The sequence below is a fragment of the Mesoplodon bidens genome, assembly GCF_964165515.1.
Source record: "Mesoplodon bidens genome assembly, chromosome: 2".
NCBI lineage: Eukaryota > Metazoa > Chordata > Mammalia > Artiodactyla > Ziphiidae > Mesoplodon > Mesoplodon bidens.
This window is the reverse complement of record NC_138177.1, coordinates 1338205-1361152: the sequence shown is the minus strand read 5'-3', so window position 1 is coordinate 1361152 and position 22948 is coordinate 1338205. Positions and strand designations below refer to the sequence as shown.

Sequence of the window (22948 nt, the reverse complement as noted above, 5' to 3'; positions counted from 1 at the left end):
TGGACATGCGAACGCACGTTCGCATCTTTGAAGGTTCGTATGTAGGAGACTTATACTGTATTTGGATAAAGGTTAGCCTGTGCCTAACACAAAGTGGGCCTCCAGTAAACGCCAGCTGTTACACAATCACAGTATTGTGATTCCTTTGTGTGCAGGGTATCTTGGAGGGCAGTGACACAGAAACCACCCTCAGGGTCTCTCAGATAATATGGGAAGGCGAGACTGGTCTAAGGTGGGACTCCTCAGGAATCAAGCATCCTCAGGGATGTACCAGCGGCCAGGCCCTCTGGTTGGAGAAAAGTAGAAGGAGCCTGGTGGGGTTGGGGGAGAGACGACAGGAGAGAGACTGTAGGCCTCAGAGGGCTGTGGAATCCCGCGGGCGCAGGGACTGAGTAAAAGGCAACCCCCTGGTGAGTCGGGCTGATTCCAGGAGCCCACGGGATGGCGGTGGTCTCGGGTAAAACGTCCATGAGGGATCCTGCATGTTGATTGGCCCTGTCCTGCTCTGACATCCCCTGAATTTTTCTCTGGCCTGTCCCCGACGCGGTCGGCTTCCTCTGTGGCCCTCATCACAGCCCGTCCCGTGGAGGGAGGGGGGAGGCGGGAGGCGCAGGGGGAGCCACGGGGAGCACACGGCCCGGGAGGACGCAGCTCACAGCCTGCCCGCTCCCTTCTCTCCCGCAGAGACCTGAGCATGAACAACCTCACGGAGCTCCAGCCCGGCCTCTTCCTCAACCTGCGCTTCCTGGAGGAGCTGTGAGTAGATGGGGGGGGAGCGGGGCGGGAGGCTGGAGGCAGGCACTGTGACCTCTGACACAGGGAACTGGGGGTCCCCAGGGGGATGGGTGGAGCCAGCGGAAACGGCCTTGGGGAGCTGTTCTGAGCGGGGTCAGCCCCAGCTGCCCAGGTGTGGGCCCGATGGGGGCAGTGGGGACAGGGGAACTCGGACACCCAGCCTCTCCCTCCCTGAAGCCGACCGGCTTTCTGTCAGCGCTGCTTCTCTCCCTGGGGTCATCCTTGACCTGCCCTTGCCCCCTGTGTCCGGCCGCCGGCCGCTCCCCAGGTCCTGGTGGTTCTTCCTCTGAAGGTCCCCTGTACCTATCCCTGCTGCTGCTGCTGCCCTGACGTCCCCTCCCCTGGGGCGGCCGCAGCCCCTAAGAACAGATCACCTACCTCCTCTCTGACACACCCTGCCCATCTCAGGGTGCCTCTTACCAGCTCCACGGCCTTCTCTGGCTCCCCACAATCCAAAGGAGCTGCTTCGAGGACCGTCCCTCACCTGGCCCAAGCCCACCTGGCCAGCTTTGCTCCAGGGAGGCCCATCCCCCTGTCCATCCCTGGAGCCCTCCTGCATCTGAGCAGATTTCCCCTCCAGCCCGGCAGGCCCACCATCTCTCTCTCCACTCTGTCAGGGCCAACACAAGGCCCACTTCCTTCAGGAAGTCCTCCCTGGTTGATCCCTCCCCACGGCCTGGAGCCCTGCAGGCTGGCCTCGTGCTCTAGCACCTCACGTGAGAGAGTCATCTCCTTGGCCAGAGTGTCCGCTGTCCCTTGCAGGCAGCCAGGACACCTGCTCCCAGCCCTGCCCCCCTCCTCACCCGACCCCCAGCCTGCTGGTTCTTGTTTGGGCATCACCACTGATCCTGGGACTCTACCGGCTTTGCTTAAACTCTCAGACTGGGGGCTCCTGGCCCTGACCCACTCCTCCTGCACAGCCCTCCTCACCCTGACCCTAGGCACGGCCCCCCACGGGTGCACTCAGTCTGCCCGGAGCAGACGAGAGGGCGCCTGGCGTGGGCACCCGGGCTCTCCACGTCAGCGAGTGGGCATGGTGGGTGGGGACGCCTTCCGAGGAGGAATTTGAAGGCTGTTCTCAAAGGCAGGGACAGAGGGGCCGTCGAGGTGCAGGGGCCCAGCTCGGTGGGAATGAAGGGCAGGACAAAGGCCTGGGAGCCGGGCTGGTGACACGGGCACAGCCTGAGCCCTGGGGGCTGCCGGTCCTCCATCCCCCACTCCCCGAGAGGGGTTGGGCCTGTTTTAGAGGCAAGATGCCCACCTAGGGAACCCAAGCTAGTAACCCCAAAGGTCACGATGCCTTTCCATGTGTTTTTTTTTTAAACAACAAACGTCAAATAAAAAGAGTGTGTGTGTGTGTGTGTTTATTGGCCGTACCATGCTGCACGAGGGATCGAACCTGCGCTCCCGGCAGTGGAAGCGCGGAGTACTAGTCACCTGACCGCCAGGCAAGTCCCCTCGTAGAGATATATTTTTTAAAAATAGCTTCTGAGCTGTGTCAGCACGATTTCCACATCGGCAGTCGGCAGGCCTCTCAGTGAGAACTGATGCGCCCAGTGATGCCTGAGAGGCTCTGCTGCATCCTCAGCAGACTGCTCCGTCAGGCTTAGCGCTGAGGACACGCATCAGCACATTCCGTCCTGTTTGCTCCTTTCAGAGTTGATGGTCACCCATGACAAACGTGGAAACGCTTAATTAGACCACAGGGTTAGACTAATTTCGACACCCCGTTTCCTGCCCCCTGGACTAGTGGGGTTGTCTGTGTAGTTTAGGGCACAGGGAGACCCAGACACACCCGTCTGATCTGACTCCACTGGTGACGGGAGACAACGCGGGGGGATGATGGGTAAGCAGGTCAGCGCTGTGGATGGACGTGGTGGACGTGGGCCTAGTGGTAATCGGGTCCAGGGAGACGCCAGCGCCCTCTGTGACCCGAGCCTTGGTTTCCTCCTCTGAAGGCTGGGGGTCCTAGTGGGCCCCCTGCGGGGTCATTGTGCAGTTGGCAGTGCAGTTACGCCAGCAGCAGCGTCCCTCCCACGTCCCAGGATGCTGACCCAGGGCCACCGCCCTGCCTGGCTCCCTGCCAGCATCACCCACCAGCCCTTCTCTCTGACTTGCAGGCGTCTCTCTGGAAACCGCCTCTCGCACATCCCGGGACAGGCGTTCTCTGGTCTCTACAGCCTGAAAATCCTGTAAGTCTTAAGTCCCACTTTACATGGAGATGCAGCCTGGAGAACTCTGGGCAAATGGAAATTTTGTAACCTGTGTCTTGGTTTGCCACTGGCTTGCTCATTTCCTTATCTTCACTTTTCATTTTAAGTATTTCCATGTCTTTGCTTTCGCCCTGTCTGTAACAAACTTTGTGATTTGTAAACAAACGTATAACAGCACCTGGTGCTTAGGCCACAATGTAGGGAAGTGACCTCCTCTCCTTTCTGTAATGTGAATAGTGCCCGTTAACACAGGTCTTTGAGGGTCAAGGTCAGATTCAGACCCACGTGCCCCCCCGGAACTCTTAGGCCGGGTGGGTAGGACAGTTTCTGAAGAGGTTTCCTCTGGACCCCCTTCCTCTCGAGCCCCAGCCTTGGTCTCTGGCTACAGCACTGAGTCCCATTATCTCTGCAAACATTTCCCCTCCTCCAGTTCCTAGGCGTCTCTGTCCCTGAAGCAAAAGGAAAGTGAGAATTGAAAAGGACCTTGTGTTATTCTCTTCCATTGAGCCCACAGCCCATTGGACAAAAGGGGACGCTACGGCACCCTCTCCCCAGCCCCAGTCCACAGCTCACCTCGTCCCAACTGCGACTGTCCTCCCCGGGCCCCACTCCTGCTCTTGTGATGAGTGTGGGTGAAAGGAGGTGGGAGAAGGGGATGTGGGGGGTCTGAGGGTGGATCAGAGAGGTTCCTCGGGAGGGCTCGTCACCACAGGGACTGGCTTGGGAAGAAGAGGAGGAGCCCGGAGGCTGATCCTGGAGCATCTGAAATTTCCCTAAAGTGGTGAGCCGCTCCCACGCTCTCCTGCCCCCTCAGCCCCAACTTGACCTGCAGGTCTTCTTTGTACAGTTGAGCAGGTTGTTCACTGCACAAGACCATCACCTGAGGGGTGAGAAGGGGCTGAAATCTAGCGCTGTGCCAGCCTTGGGGCTACTTCCATCTAGAAAGGAATATCTTTCTAATTTGCTCCAAGTTGTCAATGGGCTGGCGGTGGCCCTGCCCACTTGGCCTGTGGGCCTCAGGCTTCCAGCCTGTCAGCAGCCCCCGACCACCTCCAGGCGTTCTCCGTTCTCCGTGTTGTCTGACTCCGGCCCTGCTGGCCTCTCGTGCCGCCCTACTCCCTCTCTGCCCGCGGGCACTCTGCCTCTGTCCCCTGTTCCTCCTTCCTTCCGCTCTGCTGCAGACCCTGCTCTCCCATCCTGCCGGCCCTCAGTCCTTCTGCCTCTTCTCTTGGTCTGTCTGTCCTGCTCCCACCAGCGTCGCTTCCCCGGGGGTGGGGAGGCCCCCAGAGCCAGATGTGGCCCAGGCGGCCTGCGTGGTGGCACGTCCGTGCCCAGCGGCAGGCCCAGACCTGCAGCCGGATTGGTGAGCGGAGGATCTGTCTGCTGGGCCTTCAGAAGATGTGAGACTCGCGTCCCGTTCCTAAGCCCCCAGCTTAGGGTCAAGCCTCTTTCTTCTTCGCCTGCATCAGGCAATTAATCAAAGCCTCCCGGAAGCCGCAGCCCCGCTCCCTGGACACCGTGCGCCCCAGCGGGTCGGGCGGCAGGAGAGGCTGCGGCTGGAGAGGAGGGCAGCCAGGCTGTCCATTCCCACTGCCACTGACCCCCAACCGCCCCCCGCGGACACCCCAGTTCCCTAAAGCCTTTGTGTCCACTTCGCTGCTTCAGGGATGGGTGGGTGGTCTCGGGGGATGGCGCCCGCCTACTCAGTGTCTTCACAGCAGGGATTCCACCTGCATCTGGGCAAGAAGTACTCCCTGGCGTCCGCCACGGTTTCTCCTTCTGCAGTGCCTTCTCTTACTTGTTTTCAGACCTGCGAGAAAAATAGAGCAGTAAAGCCCGCCATCAGCACAATAACCTCGTTTTGTGCTGGGAGGCGGTCACTTTAGCTGCTCCAGGGGCCCCTGTCTGAACTTCATCTTCCTTCTGGTGGGTGAGGCCTGGCTGTCCCTGCAGGACACTCTGCCTCCCCCTTGCCCTTCCGGAGGCAAAGGACCAAAAAAGGGGGTTCCCTCTCTGATCCTCTCTGAGCGGCTGTGGCAGAACCCCTCCCCTGTCCATCCCGCCCAGCCCCACACCTGACCTGGAAGTCTTATTCCTAGGGTCCCTGCCTTCCTGCGCTGGTTCTCCAAGGCTCTGGCCAGGCTTGGGTCAAGAGGGTCAGCCCCTGCCCCGTGCCTTTTCCCGCGACCGTAGGTGGGGGTCCCTGTCCTGCAGAGTCCTGAAGGCTGAGAGCCCAGACACACTGCCCCCCACCACCACCAGAGCTGTCCTCAGGGAAGCCACAGTTCTTTCTGACCCAGGTGTGTGGGGAGATGCCTGGACCTCTTGAGGGCACCTGCCCTGTGCCCGTCGGGGCAGGTGAGGGGCGGATGTGGCCAGAGCTCCTGCATGGGGTAATGCCTGGAGGGAGGGTGGACGGCATGCCTGGCACACAGTAGGTCTCCCTGGAGGTCCCTCCCAGTTCCAGAGCAGCCCATCCTGCAATAGGTGCTGTTCCTGGGGCTGTACCTGGCCCAGGAGGGCCCGACGGGTGTGCGGGTCAGGGTGAGGCAGCTTCCTTCTTTCCTGCCCCTGGCTCTTCCCTGACCCCCTGGGGGGGCCGGCCCCATGTGCCCCCTCCTCCTCTTCTCCAGAGGCCAGCAGGGAAGGATGTTCCAGTGGCAGCGGCCACCCAGGTCCTCCCTTAGGACTGGGCGAGCAGGACCCTTGCCCAGGGCCCTGAGGCTTCGGGGACTCCCCGAGGCCCTGGAATGGCCTCCTCACAATTTTCTGAGCACAGCTCTGGTGGCCAGGGTTGGCTGGGGTCAGCAGTGCCACCTGAAGGCCCCAGACCCCAGTTTCTCCCCTTCTCGCTCTCTGACTCACTGCCCTGCAGGTCCAGGAGGACAGCCTCCCTAGCGGATCGTGCCCCCGGCTGGCATGTCCCTGCTCTTTTTTTTTTTTTTTTTTTTGCGGTACGCGGGCCTCTCACTGTTGTGGCCTCTCCCGTTGCGGAGCACAGGCTCTGGACACGCAGGCTCAGCGGCCATGGCTCACGGGCCCAGGCGCTCTGTGGCATGCGGGATCTTCCTGGACCGGGGCACGAACCCGCGTCCCCTGCATCGGCAGGCAGACTCCCAACCACTGCGCCACCAGGGAAGCCCATGTCCCTGCTTTTGTGGGGTCATGTGTGATGGCGTCACCAGATGGTGCTGACACTCCGATGTGGGCGCCTCAAGTTGTCTCTATAGACACACACACCACAAAGACAGACTTGCCTGGGCCCTGCACATCCTCCCCTTCCCCGAAGAAAACCTGGCCTCTCGGCTGCAGACGGAGAAACTGAGGCCTGGGGAGGAGATCGTGCATTTGCCCACGCCCTTCCAGAGTAGACGGCCGGAGGAGCCCACGTTCCGCTCCCCGGCTGTGTCTCCTCTGCCTCAAAGGGTCCTCTCCAGCCCGACCTTTTCCCCAGAGTCTTTCTGAGGCACTCTCCCAGCCCCGTGCACGGCGCCCTGGACCTCCAGCCAGGGAGGGGTGGGACAGGACTCCGGGTTCTGAGGCTGGGCTCCGGTGTGGCGGGCAGGCAGGCGGGCGGGTGGGAGTCCTTCAAGCCGCCTCTTCACCTCACAGGATGCTGCAGAACAACCTGCTGGGACGGATACCCGCCGAGGCGCTGTGGGAACTGCGGAGCCTGCAGTCTCTGTGAGTCGGGAGGGCTGGGGGCGGGCCTGGGCGCCCCTTCCTCCCTGCACCCCCCCCCCCCCCGTCCCCACAGTGTGCTCCTGGCTTTTGTTTCTTCAGGGGGCTGTCATCGTCCTACGTCATGTGTATGAGCGCGTGTGTATCTCGGGGCAGGAAGGCACCCAGACCCTGTGGAGGACTGTGGGGATGGGACCTCCCTGGGTGGGGCCCCAGGGGCCGCCGTCCTGGGATGTCTGGCCTTCTGCCGTGGAGCCTGTGTGGGCATTGGAGGCTACCGCTCTAAAGAAGCGTCAGGAAGGGGCTGTCTGGTCAGGAAGGAGCTCACCTGCTCCGATCCCAGGACTTTGGTGGCAGGGGAGCATTCAAACTCAGACACATGTCTCGCCGCGTCCCAGACTCACGGCCCGCCCCAACCCGTCCAGCCCTCCATGGAACGCTGCAGTTCCTGTTCTGTCCACTAGGGGCGTCGTGGTTCCAGGGCAGAAGGAGAAGCAGGTGGGATGGGTGAGGGACCAGCCGCTGTGGTCCTCTGGGCAGGAGCTGGGTGCACACCGTTGGGCCTGGAATGCAGTAGGGGCCTAATGCGCGCTGCCTGAACCAACTGAATTTTCAGGTACATCTACGTCTGATGGGAGAGGACATAGGTAGTTGGGGGGAATCAAAGCTGGGGGACAGGACTGGGGGAAACTGAGGCAGGCTGAACGTGCGGTGTCAAGACAAAGGCCTCGGTGTCCTGGCCTGTGGGTCCTGCAGTGGTCCCTGCCCCGTCCTCCCCTCCCAGGACCCACCGTGCACAGAGGGCCAGCCAAGGGGGCTGGGCCACAACCCCCAGGCCAGTCTCCTCCCTCTCTGCCCAGACACCCCACTCTCCCCAGCTGCCCATTGGCCCCGCTCCCCCGTCCTCCCCCTCCCACCATTTCCCCCTCCATCCCTGCATGTGCTGGGCCTCTGGCCTTGTCACCTCCTCTCCCTCCATTCAGGTCACAGCTGAACAGGGCAGGCAGCCGGGTGTGCCCCTCGAGGCCACAGTCAAGGGTCAAAGGCTAGGAGGGCCCATGCTGCGCCCCAGCCCCCCACAGGGCAGACTATTGTTGGGGCGCCTGCTGAGTAGGGGCAGCCAGAAATGGGGGGTTGGGGAAGAGGGGGACATTTCATCCAGAGCATCAAAGAGGTTTCCATGGGGGAAAAGACTTCCACTGGATGTATTCACACTTACTTAGAGATTAATGTTTTCCCTGTGACTTGCGTCTTCTGCGTGCTTGGGGACACTGAGGGTCTTGTCTTTTACACGCTTGGGCCACACAGGCACTTCCTGCACTTCCTGAGACACGGAGGCCCTGCAGCCGGGAGACTAGACGGCCAGCTCCCTCCGTGGCCGTCCCCCCTGCTGCCCAGGGGTCAGGGTGGGGACGGGGACACAGGCCCAGGGCCCCACGGGTCTGAGGCCGCCGAGAGGGCGTTGCCTCTTGCAGTCCTGTGAAGACACTGCTGGCGGCGGGCCGGCTGGCTCTGGTCTGAAACGCTGGTCTCTGACGGTCTCTCTGCCCAGCTGCCCGCCTCCCCATGGGAGGTTACCCCCCCCCCCCCGCCCCCGACATCTCAGGGGGTTTCACGAAGAGCAAGTATGCAGCGAATGTGGGGAGGACCTGGGGCAGCTGTGCCGTGCGGGACACAACTGTCATGTAGTTCATTTACCTTGTTGCCCGACCATTCATTTCACACGTGTTTTTGAGGCTTTGCTGGGGAGGCAAAAGCCGAGTTTTTTGCCTCTTGAAGGATTAGTGGGAGATAAGAAGGAACTGAGCGGGCCGTGGAGGATGTGCATGGGGGCGAGCTTGGCTGGCTGTGGTGGTGGGGCGCTGGGGGGCTGGGGGGAAGGGCAGGAGCGGAACGAGATCCGGAATCCACGAGAGATGAGGAGGACCTTGCCCAGGATTCAGGCTTTATGCTTAAGGCCCTGGGGAGCCATCACAGGACCTGCAGCCGGAGTTTGCATCACTGCAAATCACCCTGGCGGCAGTCAAGGAGGACAGCCTGGAGACGGGGAGCTGGTGCCGGGCTCCTACGCCAAGGGAACGTGACGGGGCCGGAGGAAAGGCGGGGGAAGCAGCTAAAGGAGCAGCGGACTGGCTCTGGGAATATCAAGAAGCCTGGTTGTCAGGGCTCTGGGCTCAGACTGCCTGGGTTCAAACCTCAGCTCCTTCATTCACTCCCTGTAAGGCCTGCAGCTGCCTGGCCTATGTGCTTCTCCTTTTTCAGTAAAAGGGAGGTGGTGAAAGGGTCTGTGTCCCTCGATAGGACAGAAAGGAGCTACTACTACCACTGTCACTCCTGGGGATGGTGGTGTTGACCGGACGTGGGTGCCCAGGGAGAGGAAGAGCCGTATTGACCGCCAGCTCTCTGGCCTGGACACCTGGGTGGACAGAAAGGCCGGTCACCGACAGCCTGGCCCGCGGTAGGGACTTGGTGAGAATGTGTTGAACGAGTGGTGAGTTGTGAACCCCACGGGATGAGCCGGGGAGGGCACAGGGCAAGGGGGACGCCGAGGCCCCTTTGGACATGTTGGGTACCTGCCGGTGGGGTGACCAGGCATCTGGGATAAGTTGGAGCGCGGGTCACCCTGCCTGCAGGACATCAGAGTGTGCGTGTGCTTGTGTGTGTGTGTGTGTGCGCGTGCGTGTGCATGTGCTGGGGAGAAGGGGGGTGTCACCCTACCTGAAGGTTCTGTTTGGTGGGTGTTACATCAAAGTGAGACACTGTCCACCTGACTCGGGCTCCTCTGTCCAGGAGGGGTGAGGAGTGGCAGGCCCAGACTGCCGGGCTGCGCAGAGAGAGGGGAGCGGCCTCCGTCGAGCGCCCCGCGTGCGGCGTCACACCCACGTGATCCGAGTCCATCCTCACGCGCCCCTGTGATAGTGGCCGTCTCTGCCATCAAGTGAGGGAACAGAGGCTCCGACCGGCTCCGGGCCTCCCTCAGTCAGAGCTGGCACCTGGGGCAGCAGGTCCACAGCAGCCAGGGCGCCGGGGCTCAGGGCCCCGGGGAAGGCAGTTCCTCGCCTCCCCTGGGCAAACTCCCCTGGACATTCCTGGAACGTCCATGGAGATTCTGTCCCGTGGTCCACGGGACAGGAAGCGGGTTTGGGTGGGGGGAGCGGGCAGGGGATGGGCCCAGGCACGCAGCCCGACGTGGCACCCAGGCTCTTTGGCCCCCCCGTTACCCGCCCCGTCCCCTGCATACACTTGCTTCCTCCCCGACCAGTGTGGGAGGGCGAGGGTGGCCGTGCCAGACGTGTCACGCCAGGCTAGAGCCACGGCCAAGAGAAACCACGGCAGCCAGAGGAGCCTGGGGGAAAAGAGAAACTGGGTGGGGGTGAGGCGGGGCCGGGGTGGCGGGGGATCCATGGAAGAGCAGAGAAACAGCCCAGAAAGACCTCCGGCCTGGGCCGGGTGGGGCCCGAGAGGAATCAGAAAGGCCCGGCGGCAGGATTAAATTAGGGGAGAAAACAGAAAACAGCCCCATCCTGGACACGCCGGGAGGAGCACGTCACCACAAGGGCAGCCCCGTGACACCGCCGCTCTCGGCCGAGCTGGGGAAACGAGTCCAGGGCGCTGTGGACTCGAGTCCGAGACCCCCGTCAGAAGCAGCACAGCCCCATCTGAGACACACCGGGGCCTGTGCTGGGGGAGAGCGGGGAGGGGCGCCCGTGTCCGAGTCACCTGTGACATCCGCACGCTTAGTCTCTGGGGGCTGGTGCAGTGGGTGGTCCCTCTGCAAACACGCCCGTCTCCTGGGGACCTGCCTGTGGGTCGAGGAGGAAAGTGGCCCAGCCGTGCCACCCAGCGCACAGGCTCTTGGAGGACAGGGATCGCAGGTCTTCCTGGGGGGCTTCTGAGCAGACCCCCCTTGTTCCATATCTCTGACCCTCCTCTGTACCCCAGACCAGTGATGACCAGCACTTACGGCCCCTTCCGTGTGTGAACCGCTGGTCCTCACACCTCATTTCACCTTGCGGGTCTGTGGGATGGTTAGACCACTAACCTCATCACCCCATGTCACAGATGAGCAAACTGAGGCACAGCTGGTGCAGGGACTCGGTGGAAGGGACACAGACAGTACGTAGCAGAGCCGGGGTCAAAGCTCAGGCAGCCTGGCCCAGGGTCCACACACACACCGTGACACTCAGCCACCCCCCAGGGCCATGCTGAGGGCACTGAGTGGGCAGATGATGAGCCCTGGGCACTGGGCCATCGGGGGCTCTGGGACCATGGTGCCTCCAGTGCATCTCCTCCCAGGGCCGGCCTTGGAGCGTACACCTCGCTGGAGGATGCCCGCGGATGCTGGTTCGGCCTGCGTCTGTCTGCACCCTGGCGTTCCGGGGTTGGGTGAGGCCGGGTTGGGCCGGTGTAACAAAGTGCCATAGATGGGTGGCTCAGGAGGTGTTTATTTCTAACAGCTGGAGGCTGGCAGGCTGCGATCGGGGCCCGCGGTGGAGCTCTGGTGAGCGAGGGCCTCTCGCGAGCTGCAGACGGTGCCGTGGTGTTGGGGAGCCGAGACGGGCAGAGCCTTCTCCTGACTCGGGAGGGCTCTCATCCCTCCCAAGTGCCTCGCCTCCTAATTCCATCGTGTGGAGGAGGCTGAGGTCTTCAACATACGAATTTCAGGGGACACAAACGTTCGGTCCATGACACGTGGACAGTGTTGGTTGCCAGGGGAGCCCAGGCTGCTGACACTCTGGTATCGCCATGGATCCCTAGAGACCCCTGGTGCCGATCAGACCCTCAGACACTCCTCAGGAGAGGCTGTGAGGCGCTTGTGCCTGACAGCCATCGACTCGTGAAGAGCTCTAGCACTCTGTCGCCAGACACAGCGCGTCCGACCCAGCCATGCGAGGAGCGGCATGGGCACTACAGCCCACCGACCGACAGAGCTTGGGGGAGCCCTGCTGCAGCTTCCCGTTGGGGCAGAGGCGGAGCCGGCTGTGCATAGGAGGGGGTCCCTTGGGGAAGCATTTCCTCAGACCTCTGAGCGCCGGGGGAAGGAGGAGGGCATCATGGGGACAAGGACGGTGTCTTTGGGGCAGGGGCCCAGGCAGAGAACGGCTCACACCGCCTGGAGGGACCATGTCGAGCAGTGGTTCTCCGGGCGGGGTCCCTGGGCACCGGCGCCAGCACCTTCTGGGAACCTGTCAGACGTGGCCTCCCAGGCCCCACCCGCACCTGCTGAATCAGAACCTCTGAAGGTGCGGCCCGCAGTCGCATTTCCACGAACCCCCCACCCCGGTGGATTCTGACGCCCATAGAAGAGTAAGAGCCAGTTATGGACGAAAAGGACCCCCCAGCCCCACTGGGCAGCTTCAAATAGCAGACTCGGACGCTTGCGCGGTCTGGAGGCCACAGGCCAAGATGAAGGTGTCAGCAGGGCGGGTCCTCCTCAGAGCCTCCTCCCGTGGCTGTCGGCTGCCAGCGTTCCGCGAGGCCACGTCACCTGTCCTCATGAGGCCCCTCCTCTTTGCTTGTGTCTCTCACAGGACACTTGTCACTGGGATTAGGGCCACCCCAATAATCCAGGTGATCTCACCTTGAGACCCCTAACTTAGTTACACCTGCAAAGACTCTTTTCCAAATACGGTTCTTCCATCCACAAGTTCTAGGAGTTCGGATGACAATGCACCTTCTTGGCAGGCACCACCCAGCCCAGCCAGGGGTGTGAGGGGGACAGAGGGCCGGTGAGGGTCCCGCGGAGAGTGGCAGGGTGATAGCTGGGTGTTGAGTCAGAAGGAGACCAGAGGCTCAGCCGGGGTGGCGGTCCATGAGTCAGCCGGGCAGGGGGGCGGTGTCTCCCCAGCACGGCCCGGCACCAGTGGGAGGTGGGACACAGGCCTGGAGGTCTGGGCGGCTCTGACCCTGGCGATGCCCGGTCTGCTATGGACAAGCCCCCGAGCTGCCCTGAGCTCTCAGGTGATCCAGTGGATATGGTCAGCGCCGCCCAACTTGCCTGCCGGCCAGAGAAACCCCGAAGCCCGGCCATGCTGTGGGGCCCACTGAGGGGTCCCCAGGGACCACGAGGTGGCAGATGGCCTCCCTGGCAGGCTATTTCGGGCCCCATGATTATATGCTACTGTATTTGGATCTCCCCAAGGTTCCGGGAGTTGATTACTACACGCGTCTGGGTCAGAGGCTGCTTCCAGGTGGGTGGGTGGCCGGGCACGCCGGCAGCCCCCTGTGTGTGACGAAGGTCTCAACATGGGTAATTTGGCTCTCGGAGAACTAGGAGAGTGTCCGCGTGGGCTGGGCCCTGGGATCCTGTGAGGGTTCTTTCAGCCATAAATGCTGGTCTGGGAGTGAGTTGGCCCAAGCTGGGCCACCAAGGAGCAGTGTGGTCCTCGGCCCTTGTGGGTCTCCTCAGCCCCGTGGAGCAGCTACAGGCCTAGGCCTGAGAGACCTGGGAGAGGCAGGGGCACCCAGGACGGGGGTGGGAGCTGGCCACTCAGACTGAGATTAGGTGCACATGGGCCCCGGGCAGGGCCAAGAAGTGGGGTGACCCCCCCATGGGGAGATGACAGAGGCCAGGTTCCTCCCTCCTGCATAGTGCCTCTTCCCGAGCAGCTGATGCCAGTGTGGAGATCTGGCCTGGGTTCTGGGTGCGTGTGGAGGGCAGAGGAGATCCAACCCCTGGTGTTCATCCATCCATCTTCCCTTCCTCCCTCCCCCATCCACCCATCTACCCATCATCCATCCATCCATCCATCCAACCAACCATCCATGCATCCGTCCACCCACCATCCATCCTTCCGTCCATCATTTCATCCATCTATTCACTTGCTTATTCAAGCCTAAAATGCCTGAGCTCAATAGTAAAACAAGGGCCCTGCCTTTCAGCAGCTCGTGCTTTGACGTGGGAATATCGCACACCTAGACCCCCATCCCCACCCATACAGCACGGACTTAAGCTTCTGAGACAGAGAAGTCAGGGCAGGTGAACGTGATGTAAAGTCAGTGTAGAAAAGCGCAGCAGAGCTGATGGACATGGTGAAGCCCAGTGTATGTAATGAGAATCACACCTGTGGTTCGGGCTTGTTGAACACCCGCTGTGGTACCAGGGCCTAGGCTAATGCTCAGCAGATGTCACCTCACTCATTCCTGGTGACACATCTCTGTGGGACGTCCCATGATCCCCATTTTACAGATGAGGAATGAAGGTTCAGGGAGTTGATCACAGAGTTGGTAAACAGTTTGTCTGCTGGGATCTCACCACCTCGTTTCAGAATTCCATCCCACTGAAGCCTTAGAGCCCAGAGGGAGGTGAGGGGCGGCCAGATCCCAGCCAGGAAGAGGGGGGGACAGCATCTGTGTGCCGGCCGCCAGCCTTCCACTGGGGGCTCCCCTGCCCCCACTCCCCGGCCATGCAGCCGCCCATCTGTCCGTCCATCCAGGGAGAGAAGACTGGTCAGGGGCGATCTTTTTTGAGAGTCTGTGAGTAATCGTCCACCTGTTTCTGGCTGTTGGCGCCCAGGTGGTGGTCAGCCGCTCGCCGGCGTGTGGGAGTCTGCACACCAACCGGAAAAGGCCACAGGTGCCTGGGCTCCTGCTCGGACCGCCCCAGAGGCCGCAGGGTGGAGGCTGCCCGCCCAGGCGCAGGGCCTCAGAGTACCAGGGGGAGGCGGCGGGTCACCGGGTCCAAACGGGAGGGGACTCTCCCAGTGTCACCAGCGAGATGGGGGCAGGCCTGCAGATGCTTTTTCGCTCCTTTCTGAAAGGGGACCATCATTTTACGAGCCTCTGTGACTTCTCTGGCCAGATGGCTCTAAGATCAGTGGTTCTGGAATGTGGTCCCCCCGGGACTCTGGCCAAAGTGGCGGCCCCCCCTCACCGGCCGCAACAACTGTTTGGACTTGGAGCCAACTCCTCCCCCCGCCTGCCCCGAAATAAAACAGTCCGCTCTGGCGGGACCTGGTCTGGAGGACTCCGTGACCCTCAGGAGGGGTCTGGGTGGTGGGGAGGGGCGGGGGGGACCGCGGTGTCTCCAGCTGGGTGAGTCTCGAGGGGCCCTGGCAGCCCTGGAGAGGACAGCCCCTCACAGAGCCGCGTCTCCCTGGGAGAAGGGGCAGGTCTGGCTCCCGGCTCCTCCCACGCCCGCCCTCCGGACACTGCTTCAGGGCGCCCCACCCGGATGCCCCAAGCAGGGAACGCAGCACCTGTCTGGGGCTGGAGGTGACCTTGGCCCATCCCTCTCCTCAGAGCCCAGGCCCCGCAGTTTGGGCCGAGACCAGGAGCAGAGGGAGGGGAAGCGGGAAGGGGCTTGCTCTGCGCACCTCCAGGTGACAGCACCACCCAGTGCCTCCGTGGGCTGCAGGGCCCTGGGCTCTGGCGCCATCTAGGACGCTCTGCTCCAAGGCCCCTCCAGCCGCCGCTCCCCTTCACAGTGCACACGTTGTTCCGTTGGTCACCTCCAGGCTGGCCTTTGCGTCTCCCGGTCCCTCGCAGTGGTTCTCACCAAGGTCCAGACCTTCCCTAAGCCCAGCAGGCTCTGCCCAGCTCTTGTCTCACGGGGTCTCAGCCCCCCCTACCTGACGGGCCTCTCCTCAGTCTTCTCTGCAGGCCCCCAGCCCGTGCCACCCGATCGATGTCAGAATCCTGGGGGCTCCTTTCCTCGTCCCTGTTGAGTCCGCGCCTGCAGCCTGGGCTGCTGCGTGGGCTGCCGGTGGAGTCTCGCGTGGGTGGCCAAGCTGGCCTCGAGTTGAACGCCCCTCCTGAGGGCGTTCCAGCCCCAGCCTCTGTGTCGTCACTTACTTTCCTGATCCACGACTTGACGGCCACCCTGACCCTCTCATCACTGCCCGCCATTGCCCCTGCCCAGGGTGCAGCAGCCTCCCAGCCGGTGCCCCGCTTCGTGCTGGACTCATCCCGATCTTCCCCACTCTGAGTCCAATGGACCTTAAAACACAAACCTGATCGTGTCACCCCCCCCCCCCCCCGCTTAAAATCCCCGTGGCTCCCGACACCCTGAGGACAAAACTCCTTGCTGAGCTGCAGGACGTGCCACCTGCGCCACCCCGCCACCGCCGGCAGACCCACCGAGCAAGTGCGTCCTGCTCCCCTGCCCAGGCCTCAGGGGGGCCGTGCTGCCCGCAGGAAGCCTTTTCTGCCCCGACGTTCACTCCGCAGGGCCCCGCCACCCCGCACTGCCAGAGCGTCCCGCTCGCCTGCTGTCGTCCTCTTACTTCCTTTCTCCGTCCCCTCTGAGTTTCATGAGGGTGGACACTGTCCCTCCTTTCACTCAGGATTCCCCGCCGCTGGTACTGTGCCTGGCACATGCAGGCGCTCAGGCATCTTTGCTTACAAACGTATAAACAAACGAATGCAGAAGGGGGCAGAGAGGTGAGGCAGCCGGGCCAGGGAGGAACGGGGGTAAGAACGGGGGCTGGAGTTCAGACTCAGGTGTGTCTGCTTCTTAAGTGGACTGTCTTTCCGCCAGCACTTGCTGCTCCCGCCTTCCTCTGGAAGCTTCCTCAGAACACGCAGGAATTCGAGGAAGGAGGGCGTCCTGGGGGCCTTCCTGCCCTGCATTGTCCCTGTCGGGGGAGGCGGAGGGCAGGCCGAGCTTGGAAGGGCGTCAGGGAACGACAGCGGCCAAGGGCTGGAGCCAGCGGAGCACGGTCGCAGGCTGGCGCGGACCCTGCCACGGGCCTGGCCGTGTGCCGTCAGGGCCTGCACGTCAGTGCCCGGATCTGCACAAATAAGACAGAGGTGGGCAATAAACTTGTTATTTTTTTTAAAAAGCCACGCAATGCCTTCCAAAGCCAAGAATAACATCATTTAGGACTGCCTGCCACTTAGGGACAGTCCCTGCCCCGGCGGGCAACGCGGGCCTCACTATGAAGCGGCTGGGCCAGGAGGGGTGGGGGTGGGGACGAAGAGTCAGTGTCTGGACGCGATGCATCTCAGTCAGGAGCCAGAAGGCTGGACCCCCTGCTCCCAGTCCCCTTCCTTCGTGCTCCTCAGCCGGGGCTGCATGCCTCCTCAGGGAGCCCCCAGGCCCTCTGGGCCGCTGCAGCCGCCTCGGCCCCAGCCCCAGGCCCAGCGTGCTCCTCTGGCCCTGTTAACCGGCCCCTCAGCTGCACATCTACTAACCTGGGCCTGCAGTAAAACCCTCCCTCCAAACATCGGGAGTGGGGGGAAACGGAGGGGGAGAGCATGTCTGGGGGCCGGGGGTGGCGGTGCTGGAAGCCAGCTGTCTCCCCGATTCTTAGTCCTGCTGCTTGCTGGGGCAGAGTGGGTCAGAGGGGCCAGGTGAGGGTGGGCCCAAGGCTCCCCCAAGTCATTGGATGGCACCACTTTCATCATATTGCTCCTCTGATCAGAAACCACAGACCTCAGGGCCAGCAGGACAAGTCTTGCTATAAGTTACACCTGCTTTCATGTCCGTGTGCCTATATCTGCTCTCTACCCACTCCAGCCAGGTCACTTACGCCGTCGTGTCCCTAGCTCCCCAAACCTGTCCTCGCCTACTTCCAAGCCTTGGCTGGAGCTGTTCCTCAGGCTAGGACGCTTTTCCTCTTCCTTTCTGCCAGGATTTGCCTCTCTACTGCTTGAATCAGTGCAACACACCTCCTCCAGGAAGTCCTCCTAGACTGATTCCATCTGACTCTGAGCCTGCTGAGTACACTGAGTACCAGAACCAGGCTTCCTCAGTTCTCACACCAGGACGGCAGGAGGGGAGGCCCTGGCCCGAGCAGAGCAGAGCAGGAAAGATCCAGGCAGAGCTCTCTTGTCTTTGCTGGTGCTGACCTAGAGCCTGCCAGCTGCCACTGGCTGCGGGGGCTGAAGGAGAACATAATCAGAATTCAGGGCAGGGTGTGAGTACAGACATAGTAAATACCCTTTAGGCATTATCTACAGATCTGTTTCAGAGCGGGGGTGCAGGGCGGCGTGTGGTGGGGATGGGATGCTAAGTGGTGACCTTCTGGCAAGTCTGGAGAGTTCTGAGAAAGGTTGGTCCATGCCGACCCAGGCAGACGGGCCCCTTCTTGGCTCATCTCTCCCTGGTGAGACCTGACCGGTGTCCTGGATCTGACTGCCCCAGCCACTTGGAGTCTGGGAGTCAGAGGGAGAAGGGAATTGAGGCTCGGGGGGCGTGGCCAGTGGCCACTCACGTCCCCCTCGGCCAGGCCTCATGTATCTGCCGACCCTGGGTGGGCGGCGTGCGGGCTCAGGCTGGGCTGGGCTGGGGGCTCCCGGAGGCTCTGACTCCTTTCAGCTGCGAGGGGTGTGTGTGATTCCGGGGTCTTTCTCTGAAATCTCTGCTGCTTGTCTTTGGAAGCCAGTTCCACCTCTTTCTAGGTGAAAGTTGTCTGCACATCCTGAGCCATGGTTCTGTACGCTGCGAACTGGGGATGATAAAGTGACTGCTCTGAAGCTTCCTGAGATGCTCCGTGTTCTGCTGGGAGGGTCCCAAGTGCACGCGCAGGGCGTTGCTATGATGAGGCTTATTATTAGACTGACCCATGGGGCCGGCAGACTCCACGTGAGGGACCCTGAGACCGTGGGGGCTGGAGCGGTGGGCCTTCACCCCCGTCAGGCTTTGCTGCAGAACCAGGTGGGGTCCTCCTGAGGGGCCGGTCGCCCCTGTGCGGAGTGAGTGTGAGGCCCTCATCGCTTTCCCTCCGTGGCGGTCAGCACGCGCACCAGGCCGGTCAAACACCAGCTTCAGCGAGTGACCGTCAGGTGGAGGTTAGGACATGGTCACAGCAGGTCTGTGCAGCCACAAGCGTCCAAGCTGGGGTTTGAATCTGAGCTCATCTGAAGTGCAGGTCCTTCCACTCTTGTGCATAGATGAGGAGTTTGACGGCTAGTTTCTTCTCTTTTGTTCTCTCCTTTTTCATAGCTTTACTTTTAAAGGGCAAAACACCTGGGGAATTTAAATACCAGTGTGTTCTCATGTCCAGACGCTCCCAGGACCACCTGTCCTCTCTCAGTGGAGAAGAGGTCTGATACTTTGTTCGTGTACATCTTTCTTATCTGCAGTGTGATCTGCAACTTCTTGTGGACAGGTTAACTTTTCCACATCCGTATCAGGACTTGCAAACCCAAATTAATCCTCCACGGCCATGATAATCTCCAGTTGGTCCAAACTAAGGTCTTCATAAAATGGGAACCGAGAGCTTTTCCGCATCAATCTTGTCATAGTTTCTAGACAACACGGTCTTTGGTTTGGTCCAAAGTCAAAGGGGGCATCGCTGGGCTGGCAGCGTAGCCGTGAATCTACCTGGAACCAAGAGCAAGGGCCCGAAGGACACACTGTCATCGAACATAAAACGCCTCGAAATAAATGCCCACAGCTTTTAGGGCTTTAGAGAACCCCCGGCCTCTGAGTCTTAACTGTGGCCGTTAGGATACACTGAGTCACAGAGCTGCTGCTCTCGGGGGCCTGGCAGCCAGCTTCTGAGATGAGCAGGACCTTCATGATGCCAGGGTCCCTCCTGGCTGGAGGAGCAGCAGAGCCCCACAGGGAGAAGCACCCGAGCTGGGCTTCGAAGGTAGAATGAAAGGTGAGCAGCAGAGAGAAAAGGACAGCCCTGCGGGAGGGGAGCAGGCTGGGCAGAGAAGTGGCTGTGAACTGGGGGGCTGCGGGCAATGCTGGACCTGGAGAAGGCAGCCTTGGTGCAGGCGTGGCTGGCAGCCTGGAGGAGGCCGGTCTGCAGCGAGGGCCGGCCCTTCCATGAGGCCAGTGAGGAGGCCGTGCGGGGCAGAGCCTGGACCACAGCAATGGCCCCAGAGAATGAGGCTTCTCCTGCTCACCCCGCAATCCTCCCCTCCCCGAGCCCCGCCCCACACAGGCGCCATCCCCAGCCGAGTGCAACAGAGCCTGGGACTTAATTATACGCTGACACAGTTTGTTTTTAAAAAACATGTTTGTTTTTGTTCTGACTCATTGTAGAGAATTTAGAAAATACAGAAAATAAAAAGAAAATAGACATCACCCACAATTCTACCACCCAGACGCGATGCTTGTTAACATGTCTGCATTTCTCTCTGAAACCACATACCCGCACAAACACACGCTTCCTTCATGATGTGCTAATCTTTACAAATTGTGTTGGGGCCTGGTTTATTGTTCCTTCGAGACTGTACTAACCTAGCACTGGGGTAATTGTTTTAGCTTTAAGTACTTTTAAAATTTGAGATGTAATTCGCAGCATAAGATTCACCCTTTAAAACTAGACAGTTGAGTGTTCTTAGCATGTTTACAAACTTGTGCAGCCATTAGCACCCTCTAATTCCAGCACATTCTCATCTCCCCAGAAGAAACCCATCCCTGTGAGCTGTCTGTCACTCCCCATCTCCGCTCCCCACACCCCAGCCCCTGAGACCTCTAATCTACTTTCTGTCTCTCTGCATTTGCCTATTCTGGACATTTCCTATAAATGGAATCATACAAAACGTAGCTTTTTGTGTCTGGCTTCTTTCACTTTGCATGTTGTCAGGATTTACCCAGGTGTGTATTCGTGGATCTATCAGTACTTCATTCCTTTTGACGGCTGAATAATATTCTGTTGTGTGGATAGACCACGATCTGTCTACCTGTTACCAGTTGGTAGATGTTAGGTGGTTTTCACTTTTTGGTTATTGTGAATAATTGAACATTTGTGTGGATGTGTTTTCAGTTCTCTCAGGTGTATAACCAGGAGTGAAATTGCTGGGTCACATGGTAACTCTATAGACAACCATTTGAAGACCTGCCAAACTATCTTCCTAGGTGGCTGCAGCGTCTCACCTTCCCGCCAGCAATGTCTCTATGTCCCTGTCCACACTTGGTACTGTCTTTGTAATTATAGTTTCCCCGTGGGTGTGAAGTGGTGTCTCGTTGTGGTTTTTATTTACACATGCTAGTGACTGATGGTGTTGAGCATGTTCTCATGTGCTTATTGCCCATTTGTGTATCTTGTTTGGAGAAATCTCTGTTCTGATCCGTTGCCTATTTTAAAACTGGATTGTCCTTTTCTATTGTTGATTTGTAACAGTTCTTTAAATATTCCAGATACAAGTCCCTTACCGGATGTATGATTTGCATATATCTTCTCCCATTCTGAGTCTTGTCTTTTCATTTTCTTGATAGTGTCCTTTAAAGAACAAAAGTTTTAAATTTTGATGAAGTCCAATTTATCTGTGTTTTCTTTCTTTCTTTTTCTTTTCTCCATTCTTTTGTTGTTTTGTTTAAGAAACTATTGCCTAATCCAAGGTCAGGAAGATTTATAGGTACGTTTTCCTCTAAGAGTTTTATAGTTTTGGGTCTTTGATCTGTTTTGAGTCCATTTTTGTATAAGGTGTGAGATAGAGGTCCAATTTCATTCTTTTGCATGCAGATGGAGAGTTCAACGAACCATTTCATCACCCCAAAGGCTGTTTTTTGAAAAGACTGTTCTTTCACCCATTGAATTGTCTTAGCATCCTTGTTTGTAATCAGTTTTCCATAAATGTATGAATGTATTTCTGGATTCTCAGTTCTATTCAGTTGACCTATACGTCTATCCTTATAGACCATCCAGTCTTTTTTTTTTTAATTAATTAATTAATTAATTAATTAATTAGGTTGCACTGGGTCTTAGTTGCGGCAGTCGTGCTCCTTGGTTCCGTCATGCATGTGAGATCTAGTTCGCTGACCAGGGATTGAACCCGGGCCCCTGGAGCTCGGAGTCTTAACCACTGCACCACCAGGGAAGTCCCTACACCATCCAGTGTTGATGACTGTACTTTTGTAGTAAGTTTTGAAATCAGGAAGTGTGAGTCATCCAACTTGGTTTTTCTGTTTCATGATTGTTTTGACTGTTCTGGCTCCCTTGCACTTCCATATGGATTTTTAGGATTTGCTTGGCAATTTCTGCAAAAAAAGAAGGGGGGACACTGGGAGTTTGATAGCGGTTGTGTTGAATCTATAGATCAGTTTGGTGAGTGTTGCCATTTTAACAGTCCATGAATATGTCTTTTCATGTATTTAGATATTCTTTAATTTCTTTCAACAATGTTTTATGGTTTTCAAAGTATAGACTTTGTACTTTTTGTTAAATTTATTCCTATTTGCATTGATGTTATTGTAAATTGAATTGTTTTTTTTATTGAAATATAGTTGATTTACAATGTTGTATTAGTTTCTTGTGTACAGCAAATGATTGTTATACATATATATATGCATATATATATTCTTTTTCATAATAGGTTATTACAAGATATTGCATATAGTTCCTTGTGCTATACAGTAGTTCCTTATTGTTTATTTATTTTATATATAGTAGTTTGTATATGTTAATCCCAAACTCCTAATTTATCCCCCCTTCCTTTCCCCTTTGGTAACCATAAGTTTGTTTTCTTTGTCTGTGAGTCTGTTTCTGTTTTGTAAATAAGTTCATTTGTATCATATTTTAGATTCCACATATAAGTGACATCATATGATATTTGTCTCTGACTTACTTCACTTAGTATGATAATCTCTAGGTCCATCCATGTTGCTGCAAATGGCATTATTTCATTCTTTTTTATGGCTGAGTAGTATTCCATTGTGTATATATACCACATGTTCTTTATCCATTCATCTGTTGATGGACATCTAGGTTGTTTCCATGTCTTGGCTATTGTGAATAGTGCTGCTATGAACATAGGGGTGCATGTATCTTTTCAAATTAAGGTTTTGTCCAGGTATATGCCCAGGAGTGGGATTGCTGGGTCATATGGTAGTTCTATTTTTAGTTTTTTGAGGAACCTCCATACTGTTCTCCACAGTGGCTGCACCAATTTACATTCCCACCAACAGTGTAGGAGGACTCCCTTTTCTCCACACCCTCTCCAGCATTTATTGTTTGTAGACATTTTAATGATGGCCATTCTGACCGGTGTGAGGTGATACGTCATTGTAGTTTTTATTTGCATTTCTCTAATACAGGGGTCCCTGACCCCCAGGGCCACGGACCAGTACTGGTCTGCGGCCTGTTAGGAACTGGACCGCACAGCAGGAGGTGAGCGGTGGGCGAGCGAGTGAAACTTCATCTGCCGCTCCCCATCGCTCATATTACCACCTGGACCATCCCCCCGTCCGTGGAAAAATTGTCTTCCATGAAACTGGTCCCTGGTGCCAAAAATGTTGGGGACTGCTGCTCTAATAATTAGCGATGTTGAGCATCTTTTCACATCCTGTTGGCCATCTGTATGTCTTCTTTGGAGAAATGTCTGCTCATTTTTTGATTGGGTTGTTTGTTTTTTTGTTA

The 22948-nt window shown here is 58.3% G+C and overlaps 1 protein-coding gene across 2 annotated transcripts in view; it reads left to right on the top strand.

The window, feature by feature from the left end:
- LGR6 (leucine rich repeat containing G protein-coupled receptor 6) overlaps positions 1-22948 on the top strand; it is a 97309-nt gene that overhangs the window by 24361 nt on the left and 50000 nt on the right. The window contains exons 2-4 of one of the 2 annotated variants that reach the window (XM_081218745.1): positions 685-756; positions 2916-2987; positions 6621-6692. In XM_081218745.1, coding sequence (XP_081074871.1) covers positions 685-756; positions 2916-2987; positions 6621-6692 — 216 coding nt within the window. Of the gene's footprint in view, positions 1-684; positions 757-2915; positions 2988-6620; positions 6693-22948 lie in introns of those variants that run through there. The other variant, XM_081218746.1, reaches the window with a different exon arrangement.